The following is a 20,958-nucleotide window of genomic DNA, read 5'->3' on the forward strand; positions in this document are numbered from 1 at the left end:
ATCCACTTGGCAAGCAGATTTTAAAAGGAAATAGGTTGGTCAGTCCCCCAGGCTCTGTTCTTCTTCCCTAGGGCTAAAACTCCTGAAATCTAGCCAAGGAAGACCAACCTGGAAATATGTAAATGCAGGAAGGGACTAAGCAAAGGGTATTGACTTTTCTGAGTTTGCATAATCTTTCCTTCCAGATGAAGGCTGATCTTGCCATAAGTAATCTTGTCTTCTACTCAGAATCGTTTCCTGACCAAGAGAGAAGGCTAGGAAAAAAACCAACTAGAAGAAAACTAGAGGGGAATGGTCCCTGAAGGAGGGAAGTCCTCGGGACAGAGCAGGAGGTCATCTAGTCCTTTCCCTTGACTTTCTTTGAGTTCTCTCTGTACTCTGTTCCAGGAAACCTGGGGTCTGGCAACAGAAGGACAAACCAGGAGGCCCACATACCATGTGAGGCAAGCAGCTGGTGAGATGATCACTAGGGGAACCTCAGGTTGAACAAAGGGAGGACGTAAGAGATGGGACAATGGATAGATACAGGAAGAAATGTCTATCTGGCTGACTCCTAAACCAGAGGGTCAAAGCACTAGTTGCCAATTGCACCCGATTCTTGTAGAAGAGTTTAGGAATTACGAGGGCAGCTAGAACAGAGACAATTTTCATCTTGTACCCTGGATTCTATATCCACCTCTATTCTTCTAGAAACAACTCTCTTTACTGCCTATGTTCGAATGGAAGTGCTGGAAAAGACCTGGGTCCCTTCCTTCTTTAGTAACCCAATTCTTCCCCCGTCCCTAAGAGATCTCATTGCCATCAGTCTCACCACAGGTAAGAAAACAGTAAGACACTACTCTCTGCCTCTCAATTCTTTTAAGGAAAGGGGATTTAAGGGGTGGAGTGGGCATCTGGCAACCATACTCCTCAGTCCTCATGAAGCCAGCTCAGTTAAAATGTTCAGGACAATCCTTGGGAGAATGAAGCTAGGACTACTTATCAAGACACCGAACAGGTATGTGCTCTTATTTTCTTCAAAGAAAGCATGGGCTTCCTTCCTTCCTTCCCTTTCCCCTTCATCCTCAAACTTCAATTCAATTTCAGCAAGAGGTTTCAGAGGAAGGAAAAGCAAGTATACACAAGAAGTAAGTTTAAAGCATATACAAAAAAAAGAGAGATTGGGAGAAGTAATTACAATGGTGTGGGAAGGGGGGAAGAAGAGATAGATCAGGAAAGACCTTGAGTCTTTCAGGATGGTAGTTTTAAAAAAGCCTTAAATGGGGTTATTGATTTTGTGGATCAGACTCAAGGAGAGAGTGCATTGCAGATAATGTCCATCCTAGATGCTGGTTCAAATCCAGACCATGTCCTTGACCTATCCTTTTCCAGCACATGTGATTCAGGGATTAAGCCCTCTCATGGATCTTGACTTCTCCTCTGTATTGCTATATAGAGTCATAACAAGTAATTGATTCATGTTTGATTATGAATGTTCCCATTATTCTAAGACCTTGGTATTCTTTCTGAATGGCTCTTGGGCATGAGATGGTGGTCGGGACTTGATTTTCTTGATCAATTTGCCCATTTTGCACCTTCTACAGTGTGTGCTACAAAACATGATGAGGGCTTCAACTGCTTCTGTCTACCCGGGCATGGATGGAATGCCAGTGTCTTCTACCATCACAATACCTGCCATGACTCATATTGGTTCCACTCCCATAACTGCATCATCTTTCATCAACCTAATACTGGGTATTGCCAGTTACTGCCACCTGGTAAGGAGGATTTGGTATTGATTTTGACTAGGCCTTTGTCAAAGGTATGGCATTGAGTAGGCCAGTCAAGCCCCCTTCCATTAGAGGGATGGCTCAAGTCATGATCAGGAAATGTAAGTTCCTTGGGGACAGGTATTGACTTTTTTTTCTATTTGTTTATCCAATGCTGAGAACACAGTAATTGCTTAATAAATGCTTATTTACTGACTAACAGAGTAAGCTAGAGTTGATCAGAGCATTTATGCCAAAGGGGCAAGATGGGAGATGGGAGAGACTATGGAGGTTCTAAATCCTGAAGAACCAGCATAGAGCTAATCAAAGCAAATACCAAAAGGGAACACCAGGTATAAGACCAGATGATTTGTGTGCCTGGGTCACCACCCTCCTCATTTCTCTCAATCAGTGTAGCAAGCCCATTCTGGCCTCTAATCCAATCTGAATCTTTTACCCTCAAACCCTTTGAAGTTCTCAGATTCTGCAATAAGGAAAAATCCTAATCCTTGTAAAAATACTGAGTCTGGATGGTAGTACATTACAAATTTCTTTGTAAACACAGATCCTGGATTTATGGCTCAAAGTCATGAGACCTATGGACAGAAATGGACAGGATGGGAGTCTCTACTGGTTTGTTACTCCACATCTGGTCAAGGGGAGGAAATATCTAGATAATATTTCACAGGGCCCTTATTTCTTATTACTTATCTTTGATGGGGCTCTGGAAGCTCTTAGCCACACCCAGTCACATGCAGAATACTTGTCAAGACAAAGAGATTTATCCAACCTTATGCAGGCATCCTTTTCCTGAACTCCTAGGGATTACTGAGACAACAGCAAAATAGGAACCTTGACTTTAGGGAGACCAGGCAAATTCCCTTACTTTAGGGGAAGAAGCCAATATGATTGGAGTAAATAACAGAGAGAGTAAGCCAAAGCTGAGGAAAACAGTCATTTCAAAAGGACAAGAAGACAGGTGGGAAGTAGAAACCATAGTGATTTCAAATCCTGAGCAACCAACATGAAGTCCATCAAGCTGGTTCAGGGCAGGGGAAATCCCTAGGAAGTGAGAGAGAGTGAGATGGCTTTGAGTGTCCAGTGTACATGCCTTCCTTCCCTCCTTCTGTCTTCATAACCTTCAGAAAAACAAAAACAAAAAAATCTTGGATAAGTCATTCTGGAAAATAGGCAATTGTATCCTAAAAGGCAAGGGCTATTTCATTTTTTTCCCTATTTCCAATGCCTGGTGCAGAAGAGGCACTTAATAAATGTTTTGTTGATTGATTAATTGGTGGAGAAGCAGCAACAGAAACACCACGTTTATTCTGAAAATCTCATCTTTTCCTCCTGACTTTCTTTTATTTTGGCTTCTTCACTAGTCCCTGGGAACCTAAGTCTGAATTCAGCAATGCCCAGTTCTGGAAACACTGTGTCTTTGGCAGTATTCCTTAGCCATGAGGCCACTCATCTGAGCTGGCACCTGCAGCCACTGGGGAACCATAAACCTGTGATACTGCAATCTGGAACTCAGGTGTCATTTAGTGCTGAGACAGACCGGGCTATCCTCACCATCACCAATGTCTCTCAAGATTGGGCAGGTAGCTTCCTCCTTCTCTTCTTCCTACTGCTTTTCTTCCTTGTCCTGATGATTGAACCAGGTGGCTTGATAGCAAAGAGGGAAGGTAATAAGTATGTAAATTAGATGGAGATTGTAGAAAAGTTGATGGCTGTTTCAACTGAGAACAAGAAAAAGGGAAATGAAACTATAGTAAATTCTCATTTTGATTGTGAGATTTGTTATCAATATGAAAGGCATTTGGATTAGCTGAAATTAGGCTAATGAAGGGGCAAGGAGAGAAGATAGAAAGGAACCTTGGATCTAGAACCCAAAGATTTGGTTCTAGTCTTTCTGGGATGGGGGAAACCCCAGCCCTGCTATCAGCCAGCTATATGACCTTGGACATATCACTTCACTTCTTTATCTGTAGAATGAGAATTTGAGATTAGATGATCTCCAAGGTTCCTTCCAAATCTAAAATACTATGGCAAGAGGCCATGACATGCAGTGGAAGGTCTTTTGGAGCTGTAGTCAGGGGATGAATCATGTCTTTGCTCATTACCTGTATAATGGGCAAGTTAGAACTATTTCCTCTTCTGTCAAATGCAATGGGGGTAGGATTGGTGAAGACTAGATGACCTCTAGGATTTCTTCCAGTTCTGAATCAGTGACCTTATGTTCCTTATCCTAGGTCTACCACTATATTACTTTGGGCAAATCACTTAATCTCTTATTTTCTTTTTCTGTGGAATAGGTTTAATAATTTTCACATTGCCCTTCATAGAATTTCTTGAATGAAATTAGTACCCTATAAAAATTACTTTGTAAGTTTAAAGCTATATAAATATAAACTGTAATTATTATCCCTAGAGATATTAGATGGTCTGCTAGATGGTGCAGTGGATAAAGCACTGGACTTGGAATCAGGAAGATGAGTCAAATCTGGCCTCAGACACTAGCTATGTCACTCTGGAAAAGTCACTTAACCCTCTTTGCCTCAGTTCCTCATCTGTCAAAATGATATGGATAAGGAAATGGCAAAACACTCTAGTACTTTTCCCTTTAAATGGGGTTGCAAAGAGTCAGACAAAACTGAACTAATTGAACAATAAAAGATATCAGATCTCCACATCAGATTCCTATTTTTGGAAAAGGGAATGCCCTCTAAAGGACTATTTAGTCTTCAGTTTTATAATCTGATATTCTTTCTTTCTAAAGTTTCTTCTTTAAAAAAACCAATAATCATTATATGCTTACATATTGTGTTAGATTCTATAATGTTTTATTATACTTGAATAAGTGATTCCCATTTATGCCCCTCTCTCCCCCAAACTTATCCCTGACCCTATGAATCCTTCCTTGTAATAAAGAAATATAGTTAAGTCAAACCAACTGAGGTAGCTGGTTGGTGTAGTGGATAGAGTGCTAGGTTTATAATCAAAAAGACTCATTTTCCTGAGGTCAAATGTGACCTCTGACTCTTACTAGCTGTGTGACCATGGGCAAATAACTTAATCTTGTTTGCCTCAGTTTCCACATCTGTTAAATGAGCTAGAAAAGGAAATAATGAACCACTCCAGTATCTTTGCCAGGAAAACCCCAAATGGGATCATGAAGAGTTGGCCACAATGGGGGGAAAAACAACTTAACTGAACAACAACAGCTGCATTTTGTCATCCTTTCCCCAAGCCAAGGTTCCATCTTTGAGTCAGCACTAGGATCACACAGTAGGAGAATGGGGTAAAGGGCTGAAGGAGAGGGAGGGAGGAGTTCTAATCTGCCAGGGTTTATGCTACAAACTGTCAAGGTCAGAAGCAATTGAGGGAAACGTAAGAAAATCAGTGTGTGCACACACAGATCAATTCATGTGCCCATAGGCCAGTATATCTGCCGCTTTGTGTCCCGGGGTTTCCTGTGGGAGCTGCATCAGATGGTGGAAGTGCCCCTGAAGGCCAGTGATGTGATTCGACATCCAAGTCAGCTCTCTATTTCCTGTAATGCCTTCTCTGGCTTCCAGTTGAGATGCTGCATTCCCAAAACAAATCTGACCTATGCTGCCTCCTGGAGCCCTCAATACCTTTCCAGTACCACAGGTATGAAAGACTGTGGAGGGTGGGGTTGGGGGGAATATAGTGTCCTCTATGACTCTCACTCTATTTCTATATATGGTGCTTTTCCTATATAAGGCTTTTCCTTGCTAAGATAGGACTCTGTGAGTATTCTTTGAAAATTCAATTAAATAATCTTCCCCTGTAAAAAAATGAACCAAGCAAAATAGGCCAATACAGTTGTGTCCCTCCATATCTGACACTTTTGTTAACCCTCTGTTCTCTGGATGCAATATCACTCATATTTATCCCAAAGTTAAGTATCTTTTTGTACTCTTTTCATTTCTACTATTGTGATTTTTATGTGGGTATCTACACACACACACATATACATATATATATATATATATATATATATATATATATATATATATATATATATACACATACACATACACTCTGCTTACCAGGTACTGCACAAATTCATACAAGATTTCTCATATTTCACAATCAATTGAAATTTTTTACCTTTATTTCTTCTTATCACATAATACTATTCCATTATATTTTTATATCATGATTTGTTCAGTCATTCCCCAAATGAAAGCAGCCTCCTTTGTTAACATTTTTTGTTTGCTACTACAAAAAATCTTGCTATAATGATTTTCGTTGATATAGGACATCTTTTTTTCCCTAAATCATTGACTTCTGTGGGTGTACATGCCCAGTGGTGGAAGTGTTGGATCAAAGGATAAGAATATCTGGTGACTTTTCTCAAATAATTTCAAATTGTTTTCTAGAATGTTGTTATCAATTCACAACTATATCAGTAGTGCATCAATTCTTTCCCCCTTCTGTCTGCATACCCTTAACTTCTCTCTACTTCACAAAAACATAGGGTGGTACCATGGCATAATGGGAGAAGAAATTGCTGAACTTGGATTTAGGAAGATCTGTATTCAATCCTACTTCTTTTATTATTAGCTCTGTAATATTGAACAGGTCACTTCTATTTTCCTCCTCAGTAAAATGAAGAGATGGATGAGATGGCCTCTGCTATCTCTTCTAAGTTTATGATTCTGTCAAGATCCTGGGCAACTGCCCAAACTCTAATGAGAGTTCCTTTTTCCTTTTATTCTCCAGCACTCTTGTCCAGTACCTCTGGGACACAGTGTCTCACTCTAGTTGAGCCAAGCTGCCCTAAGAATGATACCAAGTACACTTGTAAGCTGCAGAGCCCTGGACTGGCCCCTGTGAGCATCCCTATCTCCGTCTCCATTATCCAGGGTAGGAAGATCTTGCCCAGACACTCTTTGGTCCCTATCTTCATCACCATGATTCAGGATAGGCAGTCTTGTCTCAGATATGTCCAACGTACCTAGTGCCTAATGACTAGTGACCTATGCCTGGAAGGGTTATAGGTCTTTGTTATTCCAAGATAGATCTAGGTCTGTCTGCTCTATCCCAGAACAGAAACAGACTTAGAATTGCTCAATACTCCCAGCTTGGGTGGACAGGATTAAGACTTGAACCCAATTATAGGAAATTTCTTCACCAAGAAGTGCTCCTGTAAAACTACTGAAAGTGTTGTGTTTATCCCTTCAGATCACGATATTACTTGCCCCCAAGACTCTTTGGGTGGTGACTGGAACATCACTAAAGCTGGACATGTGGCCCAGATCCCATGTCCTGTGAATAGGACAGGAATGGTTGAGAGGAACTGTGGGGCCAAAGGCATCTGGGGACCCATCACCAGCAGCTGCACTGATGTGAGGCTAGTGGCCATGTTTCACACAGCCCAGGTGAAGCTTTTGAAGCACTTTGAATGCTGCAGAACTTAGGTCCTAAGCTAAATTCACCTCCTGAATCAGGATGTGTGAGATTACAAAGAGAGAGGACCTTGTCAGTTTGTTTTCTGAGCCTTTATGCCAAGGTCCTTACCCACTGCTTTTCCCTTTCTTCCCTGACTCCTCTTTCCTTCTTTGTGATGCAGCTGTTGTTGGCAGGCCAAGGCAACCCAAAGAAGAAGGTGCCACAGCTCATGGCAGAGCTGCGGGAGCATGTAGTGACCGTGAACTCCCCCTCTGACTTATTAGCACTGTTGGATACTGTGAAAATCTTGGCCCAGGTGGTGACCAGGACCAGGACAGCACTTCCCAGTCAGACCATGGAGGTGAGCACAATGTCAGGAGTCACAGAGTCTAGGAGACAGCAGGTGGGAGAAATGCTAAAGGCCAGTTTGTTTTTTGACCTTGTCCTGGGAATCTTTGCCCTCTTAGGCAAACCTTGGGCTGGGGGATAATGGTTCCTTCAAATTACCCATCTTTATCTTCTAACCTGTCCCTTCCTAGCACCACACCTGCAAGCTTGGGATTGGGAACATGTTGTTCTGGAGAGGTTGGTTGAAAGCCTGAGAGCTGAGGGCTGTGCCATATAAGCACAGAAACAAAGCTACCTGGGAGGTCATCCCCATTTACAGATGCATGAACATGGACCCTAACAGGCACATAAATGCACACATACCAGTATACTTGCATACAATTATAATTATACAAGGGCAAATGGATCTGCTTAGATCCCCATTGAAAAGGCAGGGTTAGATGTACATGTAAAGAATTGTCCAGCTGATCATGTATATTCATGGCACATGTATCCAGGGTACAAAAGTAGCCAGAATCTAGGAAATATAATACATATGAACACACACAATTACATATCTATCACATGTGGATAGATACTCTTCCCCCAATTTGTGCATATATATCTCAGTGTTGACCCACTCCACTGACTCCTATGCATAGTGATTGATTCCACAAACCTTAGGATATGTCCAGGAGCAGGGAGTCAAAGAGAGACTCTCTTTTAAGGTAATACAAGGGATGTGAAACTGTGGACTGTCTAGCCTACAGATGGCTCCTGGAAGTATACTCTATAGCCAGTGTAGCTTTGTCTAGCTTACTGGATAGATGACTTCCTTTTTCATATACCTGCCCTTCTTTCTCTACTTTTGATTTTCTCTGGGGAGAGGGACCGAAGCAAAATTAGCTGTGCTCTTGGCTGAGTCCATGGACTCTGTCCATTGGATGCTAATGTCTGTGTTTTATGACTAGGATTTTCTAGTGGCCACAAATGACCTTTTGGAGTTGGACCTTGATTCTCTTTGGGCCCCAGCCCTGGCCCAGGTGCCCTCGGTGAGTTCAACAATCCTCCAGGCTGTGGAGAACCTGGGTCAAAGCCTGTGTTCCAGTGACCACCCCTTCAATCTCATCTTGCCTAATGTGCAGCTGCAGACCAAACTTCTTGAACCTAAGATCCCAGAGGACTACAGTGTCTCCTTTTCCACTCATCCTCCCCTCAGGGCAAAAATCCCCCACCATGCACTGGCTCAATTGGCTTGGGAGACTGGCCAAGTTAGTATCAGCAGCATGGTTCTGAGTAAATTGGGTCATATACTACCCATGAACTATGGGCAAGGGTTAAGAGACTTGGTCTATGACACTCCTGACTTGGTTCTCTCAAACTCCATCAAAGATGGTAATCAGACTATAACCAAAGTGAAAATCATCATGGATTTTGGGGGTACAAAGGGTTCTCCCACTTGTGTATTTTGGGACCACAACCTGTTTCAGGGTGCAGGTGCCTGGTCTAGGGAGGGCTGTGAGGCTGGAGTGGGTGATACCCACAGCACTACTCAGTGTATCTGCTCACACTTAACCTCCTTTTCCATCCTTATGTCCCTCCATTCTGTCCCAGACAACCCGACTTTGACATTACTTAGTCAGGTGGGTCTGGGGGCCTCAATATTGGCCCTATTATTATGCCTAGGAATATACAGAGTTGTATGGAGGGTGATAGTCCGGAACAAGATATCTTATTTTCGACACGTGGCCTTGCTCAATGTGGTGCTCTGCCTGCTTGCTGCTGACACTTTCTTTCTTGGGACATCATTGTTATCTCTTGGCCCCCACAGCCCACTTTGCCTACCTGTCACCTTCCTTTGCCATTTTTTCTACTTAGCTACTTTCTTCTGGATGCTAGCCCAAGCCCTGGTGCTAGCTCACCAGCTCATCTTTGTCTTTCACCACCTGTCGAAGCACCATGTACTGCCTATCATGTTTATCTTAGGCTACCTGTGCCCCTTGGGGTTAGCTGGTACAACATTGGGCCTGTACATCCCTCAAGGAAAATATTTGCGGGAGGATGCATGCTGGTTGGATGGGAAGGGTGGAGCACTCTATACTTTTGTGGGGCCAGTATTAGTCATAGTAGGGGTGAATGGGCTGGTGCTGGCAATGGCTGTGGTGAAACTGCTGAGGCCCTCATTGTCTGAGGGGCCCCAGATTGAGAAGCGGCAGGCCATTCTAGGTGTGATCAAGGCACTATTCATCCTCATGCCCATCTTCGGTCTGACTTGGGTGCTGGGCTTGGCCACTTTGATGGACGGAGGCAACAAGTTCCCTCACTACCTATTCACAGTTCTTAATACCTCCCAGGTACGTGAAAGTCCCTGATTATTCATATTGCTCTTGGCCTTCTGGCAAAGTGATGCTTAGCTAGTTAATAGCAACTATTTTTCCATGGCCCATTTACTTGCACTAATCAGCTTCCTAGTTTCAGTTTTCTTCTTCCCTACTTTCCCTATCTGCTAAGATTTCCAAGGAATTCCAGGTTCTGAGATTCCAATTTGTATGACCACTGACATGGTTTCTCCTGAGATATTATTATCTAGGGAACTTGTCAATAGGGCAGAGTCCTAGGAACTATTATAACTGGGCTCTATTCCCAGATTTATTGTAGTCAAGTCTTGATTCTTTCCTTCCTTTGAATCTTTTTCCCCATCTGCAAAAGATCAAGAATTAAAATCCCTTCCCCAGGGAGGCTGAGGGAGGGGTAAATGAGAAAATGAGCAGCATTTGGCATTTACATTTACTTTAACACTTACTGAGTTCTGGATACCAAGAACATAATTTCTGGGCCCCCTAAAATTGTCGATACTTCAAATTCTTTTGCTAGGTCCTACATAAAGATACCATCACTAAAGATTTATTTCAGTGACTTATGAGGCAGTGAATCAAAGGATAATTTGTTACAGGATTATACAACTAAACCTGTAAGGGGTCTCAGGCCATTTAGTCCAACCCCTCATTTTACTGAGACTCAATAAAGGTGAATGTGGCAGAATGTGAAGGTGATCCTGGGCTCAAGTCGGAAAGGCTTCTAATACATTCCAGGAGATGGACTGCCATCTGAAAATGAGCTTTGATAAATCACTACAAAGTTGGACACCAGTTGATGTATTATTTTGGTCATAGGAACTCGTAAATAACAGCCACTAAGATATAGAGGGGTTGCCATCTACAGCATGTTCATCCCCAGCAACTCAAATAATATCCACTGAGGTATAGAGGGGTTGTCATCTGAAGTACTAGAGAGCATGTTCATCCCCATGAATCTCTTGTTAAGTATTGAAGAAAGTAAATGAATATAATATTCAAAATATAGCTTATTTGTGAAGTTGCCAGAAATTTCCTCTATATTATTTTTAACTAAACTACACAAATATTCCAGTGGAGGAATCTTAGGACCTGATGTTGGCAGATGGAACAGAAATTAGGTATATGGGAGAATAATCTGGGAAAGATGAAATGACAGGCTTTCAAATCACAGTGGCAAGAGAAGTAAAAAGGTGGTATAGGCAAGTTTTGGTCCCCACCGATGCATTTTCCATCTCTTTTCTCAGGGGATCTTCATCTTACTCTTTGGCTGTCTTATGGATAAAAAGGTGAGAGTGCTTGACCACCCTTCTAGATGGGGTTCTGGACAACAAGGACATGCCAGTTCTACCAACTTGTGTTCTATTTCCTTTGCAGATACAAGAAGAATTACTCAAACACTTCTGCTGTATTCTTCCTATTGTCTCCACTGTCTCTCTGGTGAGTTGGAAACATCCCTGTCCCCAGCAGAGACAGTCCCTAAATTAGTCAGAAGGTAGTTAGGACCTGAATTTTAATTATGTGGCTAGGCTTAGGACATGTCTTTAGAAATGCTTGCTTTATTTAACATACATATAAAGAGGCAGTGCACACCAGCCCTGAAGTCAGGAAAACCTGAGTTCAAATTTGACCTCTGGCATGTACTAGCCATGTGATCTTGGGAAAGTCACAACACCTATTGCCTTCAAAAATAAGAAAGAAAAAGAAGTGTGGCTAGGTGGAGAGGCATCTGACCACAAACCTAGGAACCAGGATTCAAGTCTGGTCTTTGTTGAATAGTGGCTAGGTGAACCTAGGAAAATCACTCCACCTCTCAGTGCTCTGGGAAATTCTGGAAGAGGCAGAGAAGGTGCCAACCTGTATGGATTGTAATAAAGAGAATTTCCTCATCTATACCAGTGATATCACAGGCCTAGGCCTCAACCCTGTTAAGTATCACTTGGATGCTTCCTGAGCCAACTCTGATAGGCCCTACTAACGTGAAAAGGCTTCAGGTAAGAACTAGCCTAAGGGTGAGGAGGATGATCTCCAGAAGGCTGGCTACCAGGTGGTTGCTGCTTTAAATCACAACTTATGAAAATATTACCATGGCATGGAAGGAGTGTGATCTACATGGGGAAGAGAGTAGCCACATCTACCCCCCCCAAAAAAAATAAAAAAAAATATTGTTTTTTTAATTTAATTACATACTGTATTTTCTATTCTATTTATCATCAAAAGAAAAAGATGAATATTAGAAAATCAGAATAGCTGGATTCCTAATTATGGTTCAGGTTCACTTGTCTCTTCTGGGCCTCTTTCCCCTCATCTATCCTTTGAGGCAAGTAGGTAGTATAGGTCCACAAGGGTGTGGAACAGGGCATTGCAAACTACAGATTGAGATAGTGGTGCTTTAGGGACCTAAGCAACAAAAGAAAAAAAGGGCCAGGAGAGACACAGATGTGTGAGGGGAACAGCTAACTAGCCAAACTTCTCAGTAATTGGGTTCTTTTGCTCCATATCAGGCCACAAATGATATGAGTGACTTGGAATCCAACAAATGAAGAACAGAGAATGCTGGTATGAATTAAACTCTTCCTTGGGGACTACATGAGACAAGGGCTTCAGAAAGGTGGTTTGGAGACAGAGAGGATCTTTTCAGCTTGAACAAATGTGGTCCTCTTCAGGAGCCACGTCAGCACTCACACCTGAGAGGTAGAATATCTTTATGTAAAGAACACAGGCTTTTTTGGGGTGATCAGATCTGCAGGGGAGTAGCTGGATCAATCACAGCTTTTAGGCTGCTGGTGAGTCTTGAGTATTTACAATTTTGAATACCTGCAACTTTTGTCTTGGGAAAAGACAGTGGTATCATCTAACTGGTATACACATTCCCTCTAAAAAATCTTTCTTATGTCACAAAAGCCTCTGAGTTTCCAATAAATCATTCTGTGAGGCCCCAAACAAATTTACCTTTTTTGTTGTTCAATTGTTTCAGTCATGTCTGATTCTTTATGACCCCATTTGAGGTTTTCTTGGCAGAGTTGCTGGAGTGATTTGCTATTTCCTTTTTATGCTCATTTTAAAGATGAGGAAACTGAGGCAAACTGGGTGGTAACTTGCCCGAGGTCATATAGCTAATAAGTGTCTGGGGTCAGGTTTGAATTCAGAAAAATGAGTTTTCCTAACTCCAGGTCCATCATTTTATCCATGTTCCACCTAGCTGCCTCCTTGTAAATTAAATATGCTATAAATTACCTATAGTGGGAAAGATATCTAGGGATAGGAAGTCTGATGAAAAGATGTAGGTTTTATATCCATCCACGTATTTTGATATCCGATAACCCTCCAAGGCTTTCTCACACCATATGAAGCTACTATCTTCATTCATTCATTCAATGAACATTTTCTAGGTATTACTTTTATATAAGAGTGAATCAGAGTGAATTAGAGGGCTGGTTTAGAATAGTCAAGACCATCTAGGTTCAAATTTCTATCTGATACAGATTGACTATGTGACTAGACAACTTTCTTAGCAGGTGTAATTCTGCAACAACTTGGAAGGAGTTTGTTCATCCAAAGTTCCTTATATCAATGTTATGCTGGATCCGGAGAATGATTTTCTATTTTTCTATTATTTTTTATTTCTGAATATATCCCTCATTATCACTAATCAGTGAATTAGCCTTTTAAATAAAGATTTGAAAAGGAGAAGCTAAGTGGTACAATGGATAGAGGCTGGGCCTGGAGGTAGGAAGACCTACCTGAGTAGGTATTAATCTTCCTGAGTTCAAATGTGACCCCAAACATTCATTAATTGAGTGATCCAGGACAAGTCACTTAACTTCATCTCAGTTTCCTCATCTATAAAATGTACTGGAGAAGGAAATGGCAACCACTCCAGTATCTTTGCTAAGAAAACCTGAAATAGGATCACAAAGAGTCAGACACAACTAAAAATGACTGAAGACCCCAGTGGGGGAGGGGGGCGGGGAACCACAGTTCAGCAACAGATCTATCAGAAAATACAGCATTTCACAACTTTATCCTCCACCTCTGAGGAGAGTTTCATTTTCTCCAGCTACCAACAAATACTTATTAAATACTTATAATGTTGAACTTTGTGCTAGACAATTAAGCCCTATTCTCAAAGTGATTACATTCTACTAGGGGAGGGGTGGGGACAAAAGTATACATAGAAAAAGAACAATGTACTTTTTAAATAGAGTGGGGGCATTAATTCCTGGGGAATAGGACTAGACTACCAGCAAGACTGGCACTAGGGGGAGGCTAGGTGATAGAGCAGTGGATAGAGCACCAGGCCTGGAGTCACAAGTACCTGAGTTCAAATGCAACCTCAGACAGTTAATAATTACCTAGATGTGTATCCTTGGGCAAGCCACTTAAACCCCATTGCCTTGCAAAAACCTAAAAACAAAAAGACTGGCACTGGAACTAAGTTTTTAGGAATCAAACTATGATTCTGATTTGGGTTTTATCCTCAACTTCTGTGAATGGGGAAGAGTCTTGAATGAAACCTTCAAGAAAACTTCCATTACAATTAGCTACCCAAAGCAAAGTATTAGAATTTATGGATTGATATAACTAAAGCCTTAGTAAACAGTTCTTCCTTGCCATGGCAAGAGACTACAAAGTCCAAAACTATTTATTTGAGCTGCTCCTATTTTAGCTGATGCAACTATCTAGATATGGTATGTGTAAATTTTTAGCAAAATGGCATTAATCTTTTCCCCAAATAGCTAGTGAGCTGATTTTTTTTCTATTCCAGGTTTTGAAGAGATTTGACTTGATGGAGATTCTGTTCTCACATATACTGTTGGGACATAAGGCGAGAGTTGATTTACTGTTTTTTTTCCATTCCAAAAAAATGAAATCTGCTATTTCAAACTTGCTTTATGGAGGTTTCAACTGTACAAATTGAAGTTTTACCAATTGAATTGAAGTTTACAGATGTTTCATATATTAAATTTATTCAAATTCAAGAATAGAAACCAATTTAAGTAATTTTATAAGCATAGCTTATAATTCTATAAGGGACTATTTTATTTAGAGTATTAAATGTAATTATGAAAAATTTCAGAGTGCAAGAGAAAGTTGGATTTTGATGTGGGATGTCAAATTCTTTAAAGAGTTTTATTAATGGATTTTGTTTTTATATCAATTAATGACCACTTTTGCCACTGCATCCCCTACCAGTTCAAAACCAGCAGGTAAATCAGATTTATATTGCTTATGATTGCGTATATACGCTTCCATTCTTCTTTCCCTGCCCTCCCCACCCCCTGCAAAGAAAATTATATGCAACCAGTACAAATCTTTCTAGGAAAATCACAATTTTATTTGATTCACTTTATTTTGTCCTCCATCATGCATGCCCCAAAACAAAAGGCACCAGAACCTACAGGGATTCTTTCCCTTATATCAAAGAAAAAAATTCAAGGGAAAGAAAACCCAAGCTATAATGACCCCAAGGACTGACATGATTTTTTTTTGAAAGTCTTCACACATTCTCAGATATAAGGGAGCTATATATATTACATGAAGTGCTGAAGAAGGGCAGATTTCAAAAATTTAAAATACCAGTTTTTTTTCATGATTTTGAGTCTTACAATTTTTCCCCTAATCTTACTCCCCCCCCCAAAAGACAATTTGTCAGTCTTTACATTGTTTCCATGTTATACATTGATACAAATTGAGTGTGATGAGAGAGAAATCATATCCTTATGGAAGAAACATAAAGAAAACACCAGTTTTTTGAAAGAAGTATTTTGTAGAATAAGATATGTGAAAAGGGAGATAATCCTGAATTTTGCCCTTCTTTCATATAAATAGGGATTTTATTGTTAGAGGAAACTTTTTTTTTCAGGGAAAATTTAGAATTTTTAATGATTTGCTGAAAAGTCCCAGAAATAGCTACACATGGATTAGCACATCTTGCAAATGAAGGGAGCCACTTTACACACACTTCTGTTTCTGTCTGTCCAGTTGACAATCTTGTCATCCTAACATCAGTTTGAGGGGCCCCATCATCCCCTCAGTTTGGAAGCAACCAGCAAATAATAGATTTGTATTATGTAAGTCTGGGTTTATATACTCCCATTTCCCACCCCCCCACCAATGCAAAACTTTCCAGCAAAACCACTATTTTCTACTTGATTCATTTGAAATATCTTCCATCATGTAGCACAATAGATTAAAAAGTACCTGACTCCCACAGTAGCACTTTTGGTTCCACAACTTAGATAACTGATATAATTTAAAGGATATAGAAAATTGTTAAACATCTTAAAAACCTAGGAAAATTTAAGAAGCTGGAAACTAGAATTAATACCTTCATTTGTTAATTACCAGGTAGATTTCTGATACTGTGTTTAATCAGACTAACCCTATGAAATCTCAGAAACATTTGTTAGGGAGAAGCTTGTAGTAAAACTAAGATACTAACCACAAAAAAATGGAAAACCACTTACTGGTCCTATAGTAAGCCTCAGCAGAGGTGTCAAACAAGGTTAAAATGTAATTTGGAAGTATTTGACAAAATAAAAATACAATAGAACATAACGTTAATATGTGATTGTCTATGTTCACTTGAAATCAGCAGAAATACTTCTCTACATTTTAGTGGCCCATGTTTCTATTTGAGTTTGACAGTCACTGACCTACAGCAATGAGATAACCTAATACTGCTTGCATGATTCTGTAAGGTGGATGCTGTCAAATCTCTTAGGCAGTCCTCAGCTGGAATTTCAGCCCTGCTGCCTTAGACTCAAGTCTGGGTTGTAGAGATGCAGTCAATTTAAATTGTATCTTAAAACTAATTGTCACATAAACCAAAGATCTCTGGGCCAGGAGTGTGCTGTTAGATGTTTAACAATTAGTTCTCCAGGGAAAAAAAGTGTGCAGAGTTTTAAATTTAATCTGCATTCCTAATTTAGTTATTTTTCCATCATTTGGATAAGCAACAGAACAATAAATCAAGCCCTGATTTATAGCATTTTCTGATTCCAAAGTATAAATGCTCATCTTCAAAATTTAACAATCAGGGGCAAGTTGGTTGGAGCTGACTCAGCATCTGGCTTAGTGTTCCCATAAGATCATTCAGAGATATGTTTTTATAGTATTTCTGGAGGCTGTGGCAGTACCTGATAGGTCATTTAAAACATTATTTTTAAAGTATCTGTTCACATAGTTCAAATCATGCTTTTTAGAAGCGGGGACAGAGGGGAGATGGGCAGGAAGGCTAAGTGAACTCCCAGTATTAGATGTCATGGACAATCTAAAAGGAAAACACCCATCAGCACTCCCTCACTGGCTAAACTGAATATTTGAATGAATGCAACAACACCACAATGAAAGATTGAAAAAATCACAAGTTGGTTTAATTTAACTATTTAACACTTGGTGATAAAAGCTACTGACAAGAAACTTTGGAACTTTTGCCTAGAGAATTGCTATTGTACTTAAAAATTTCTGGAAGACATTAATCCTTATCTATAAAAGTTAATTTGCAAAACTTGACATTTTGCTATAAATATGGAGTGATGATCTATATAAATTCTCTTCTTCCCCACCCAGCCCTGTCCCCGAAATAGCTCACTTCTTTTTCAGATTGTTTTTTGATTTCCATCTCCAGAAGTTTTGTTCTTCCATCTCTTCTCAGATCTCCTTCCCTTCCTACCAAGAATATTTTGATTTTTGTCCGGATGAAGGTAGGATTTCATTACTAAGGGGAACTAACTCCCTCTGTTGATCCAGACTGACAACTTACTTATTTCTTAATCTTCATTGTCTGGTCCACTGGGATCTGATGTGATTTAGGAGCATAGACTTAAGAGCTGGAAGGGCCCTCAGAGGTCATCCCTCTCATTTCACTGAAGCTCTGAAGGGTGACTTAGTCAGGGTCACAAAGGTAGTTAAGGAGAAGAGATGGGACATGTTAAAGCATACTACTCCAGGCTTAGACCTCTAAGTGAACAAGTTATAGACTGAGAAACTTGGAACTCTTAACTCCCTAAGGAAAAGTGTCTAAATGTCACTATAAAGGATCCACACCTCAGATGAGATACAAAGGAGTTGGAGAACTACCTGGAGAGAAGCAAATAAAATTAATAAGATAATTGGGAGATTGATGTATTAAGATTGATTAAAAAGATTAGGTTTCTTTGGAAAAATGATGAATAACAGGAAGATGGAACCTAAAACTCATAAGATCAAATGGAACATGAATATAAACTGATAAAGTGAAATGAGAATAATGGCCACTCTTTGAACCCTGAGTTAAACAAATTTAGGATAAAGGAGGTATAATTAAAGCTGATAAGTAACAGAACTTTACTTAGTGAAGAAAAAAAATCTCATCACTACCCTGGGTGAGTTCCCTGCAGAGGTCATGACAAAGAGGAAGCCAACCATCTGCTAGGAGTATATCAGTTAAGTTCCTATGTAAACACAAAGGGCTGGTGGGCTTGGATTTCAAGCTCTTAACGTTAGAAGTCTAAAATAAGCTAACTTTTGAAGACATATGGTGGTAATGAAAATGGCAATTTCTTTTCCTTTTGTATTTTTATTCTATTTAATAGATGCTTTTCAACCTTAAAACTTCATATGTAGGGAGCAGCTAGGTACTGTAGTGGATAGAGAACCAGTCCTGGAGTCAGGAGTACCTGAGTTCAAATCTGACCTCAGACACTTAATAATTACCTAGCTGTGTGGCCTTGGGCAAGCCACTTAACCCCATTGCCTTACAAAAACCTAAAAAAAAGAAAAAAAGAAAAAATCTAAAGAAAATCTCATATGTAGAAAGACCCATGCTGACAAGGTCATGGGGTAAAGGATAATGGTCTCCCTGACCCATCCTGTTTAGCCTAGCCTGTGGATAATCTTGATAGCAAACCAATAACATTTTAGCAAGATAAATTAAACAGTAACTAGGCACTGTTTCCTTTATCAAAGCACCTTTTCTTTATTGGATTTTTAAAAAATAGACCAAAAGATCTAGGATACAAGGGGTCTAATGCAGAGCTTTCCAACATTTCGTTAAACATTTGACCAAGACACTTCTGTCTTCAAGGGCAAAATTTTTTACTTCAGCTAAATATCTCTAGCAAATTACTAAGAAGAAACCATTGATGTTTACTCCTGATTCTTATGCCTGGGTTACATGAATAAGAGTTGACCATACAGAGACATGACCATACAGTGTACCTCCCACCTCCTGCTTCTAACTCTAACCATAAGTACTCCTCCCACTTCTTGACTCTAACCCTAACCCAGATCCTGATTCCTGACTCTAACCCTAACCATACCTAGCAAGAACTCCTTACCCACATCTCAATACACACCTTGTTTAAAAAAAAAAAGCAGCCAGTCTCTAATACTTCTTCAGTTTATTAGGTTGGGCAAATGGGGATGATATTTCCATGTCTAAACATTTACTGATGTTTCTCAATATAGTTTAGTTTTTATATCATCTTTTCATTATTAAATTAGATTAGGCACTTGGTTTGTATTTTATTTAGAAAGAAACTGTATTTACCTGTATGTTATTAGCAAAATAAAATTCTGATCCAGTAGCTTTTGAGAATATTACAGAGATGATGTCAAATCTTAATTATTCTCTCCCCAGGATTATAACCACTCATTTAGTTTCTAATGAAACTGTCAAAAAAATTTAAAAAAGAAACAAAGACCTGTTTGGAAGCATTATATTGTTAGGTTAAGAAATCCTTGGAAAGAGTTACAAGCCATGATAACTGAATAGCTCAGAACATTCACAGGGCTTATTGAGGAGAGATTTAACAAAAGGCTACAAATCCTGCTTTCCTAGAGAAGCACACAAAAAGAGATCACTTCTTATTAGTGCACTGAAACAGCCTTGCCCAGCATAGAACTCCCATAGATCTTTCAGGGATTCTCTAGTCTTCTTACTTGGGGTAAGCCTCCACAATCATAGCATGACCCTAAAGAGAAGAAAGAAGTGTTGTCATATAATCATAATAATTGCTATTCTTGCTATTATCACTTATGTTATCAATGTTCACATACTATTAATAATAAGCTAGCACTGATATAGTCCCTATCATGTGCCAGGCATTGTGCTGAGCACTTTACAAATATTATTTCATTTGCTTCACACAACACCCTTAGAAGGTAACTGTTATTACCACCCTCATTTTACAGTTGAGAACACTGAGGTAGGCACAAGTTAAGTAACTTGTCCAGGGTCTATCCACTGAGCCACTTAGCTGACAATGAAGGAAGTGAAGGAAAAGGGATCTAGTCAGTATATCAAAGAACTCTATTTGAAAGCAGCATCTGTCCATCTGCAGTGACAGGGTCACCAAAGTCTGCCTGGTGACACAAAGGACCTCTGAAGTCCCTCCCAGTTCTCAAGCTGGGTCCTCGAGAACTGATACTGACCAAAGATCAATCACCTTGATTTCTCTGTGGATTTAAGAAAGCTTCTGCTTAACATTCTGTGAATCTTGTAGCTTTTTGGTTTGCAGTTCAGAGCTTAAAGAAGTTGACAGACCTATGAGGCCATTGTATCGTCTATTTACTTCTTGGTGATTCCTTAGTCCACTCTATTCTCTGTAAGTCCTCAAATTCATCTACCCTTCCTTTGAAGCAGAGGGATTCACCTACTAGTTGACAGGGAAAATAGAAATATGAAGGCCTTCATCTGCCTTCCCTCCTTTCTAGCACCTATGCTCTCTGTACATCGTCTCAATGCATATCATCTCTCCTATCAAAGAAGAGGCCATCCCTCTTGTTCTCTGGAGCAAATAATCTTCCAGTTCTGCTATTCCCTCCATCTCCTCCTGGCCCTTGCATCTCCCCCATACAATAGATTTCTCTTATACCTTTCAAGCATGAACAGGTCATCAATTTCCCATACCCTAACACAAGGAAAAAACTGCCACTGAAACCCCACAGCCACCAGCCTGCTTGTTTTCTTTTGTACTCATTGCTAAACTTCTTGGGCTGAAAGCCTTATACCTGTTATCTCCACAGCCTCATCACCTATTCATTCCTTTGCATTAAAATCACTCTATTGAACTAATTGTCTTTAAGATTCGGTGGCTTTTTCTCAGACCTCATAAGTAATC

The 20,958-nt window shown here is 40.0% G+C and overlaps 2 protein-coding genes across 2 annotated transcripts in view; one reads left to right on the forward strand and one right to left on the reverse strand.

Moving 5' to 3' along the window:
• Window positions 1-696: 696 nt before the first annotated feature.
• Window positions 697-14,766, forward strand: ADGRF3 (adhesion G protein-coupled receptor F3). The gene is made up of 12 exons (XM_074209926.1): window positions 697-816; window positions 1,584-1,757; window positions 3,131-3,349; window positions 5,187-5,402; window positions 6,501-6,644; window positions 6,963-7,159; window positions 7,351-7,530; window positions 8,468-9,850; window positions 11,098-11,139; window positions 11,228-11,290; window positions 12,355-12,544; window positions 14,619-14,766. Exons 1-11 carry the CDS (start codon window positions 720-722, stop codon window positions 12,391-12,393), a joined length of 2,754 nt encoding a protein of 917 aa, XP_074066027.1. The 5' UTR covers window positions 697-719; the 3' UTR covers window positions 12,394-12,544; window positions 14,619-14,766.
• Window positions 14,767-19,539: 4,773 nt separating this feature from the next.
• HADHB (hydroxyacyl-CoA dehydrogenase trifunctional multienzyme complex subunit beta) overlaps window positions 19,540-20,958 on the reverse strand; it is a 46,542-nt gene continuing 45,123 nt past the window's right edge. The window contains exon 16 of the mRNA XM_074209925.1: window positions 19,540-19,809. Within this exon, the coding sequence (XP_074066026.1) occupies window positions 19,774-19,809 (36 nt within the window). The 3' untranslated portion in view covers window positions 19,540-19,773. The remainder of the gene's footprint in view (window positions 19,810-20,958) is intronic.

This window comes from Macrotis lagotis, chromosome 1 (assembly GCF_037893015.1).
Source record: "Macrotis lagotis isolate mMagLag1 chromosome 1, bilby.v1.9.chrom.fasta, whole genome shotgun sequence".
Taxonomy (NCBI): domain Eukaryota; kingdom Metazoa; phylum Chordata; class Mammalia; order Peramelemorphia; family Peramelidae; genus Macrotis; species Macrotis lagotis.

Bases quoted from the DNA above. Each gene is read 5' to 3' on its own strand.
- ADGRF3 (XM_074209926.1), top strand. From the start codon at position 720: ATGGAAGTGCTGGAAAAGACCTGGGTCCCTTCCTTCTTTAGTAACCCA. The intron at 3,350-5,186 runs GTAGCTTCCTCC...ATGTGCCCATAG, and splicing joins TGTCTCTCAAGATTGGGCAG to GCCAGTATATCTGCCGCTTT. The intron at 6,645-6,962 runs GTAGGAAGATCT...TTATCCCTTCAG, and splicing joins CTCCGTCTCCATTATCCAGG to ATCACGATATTACTTGCCCC.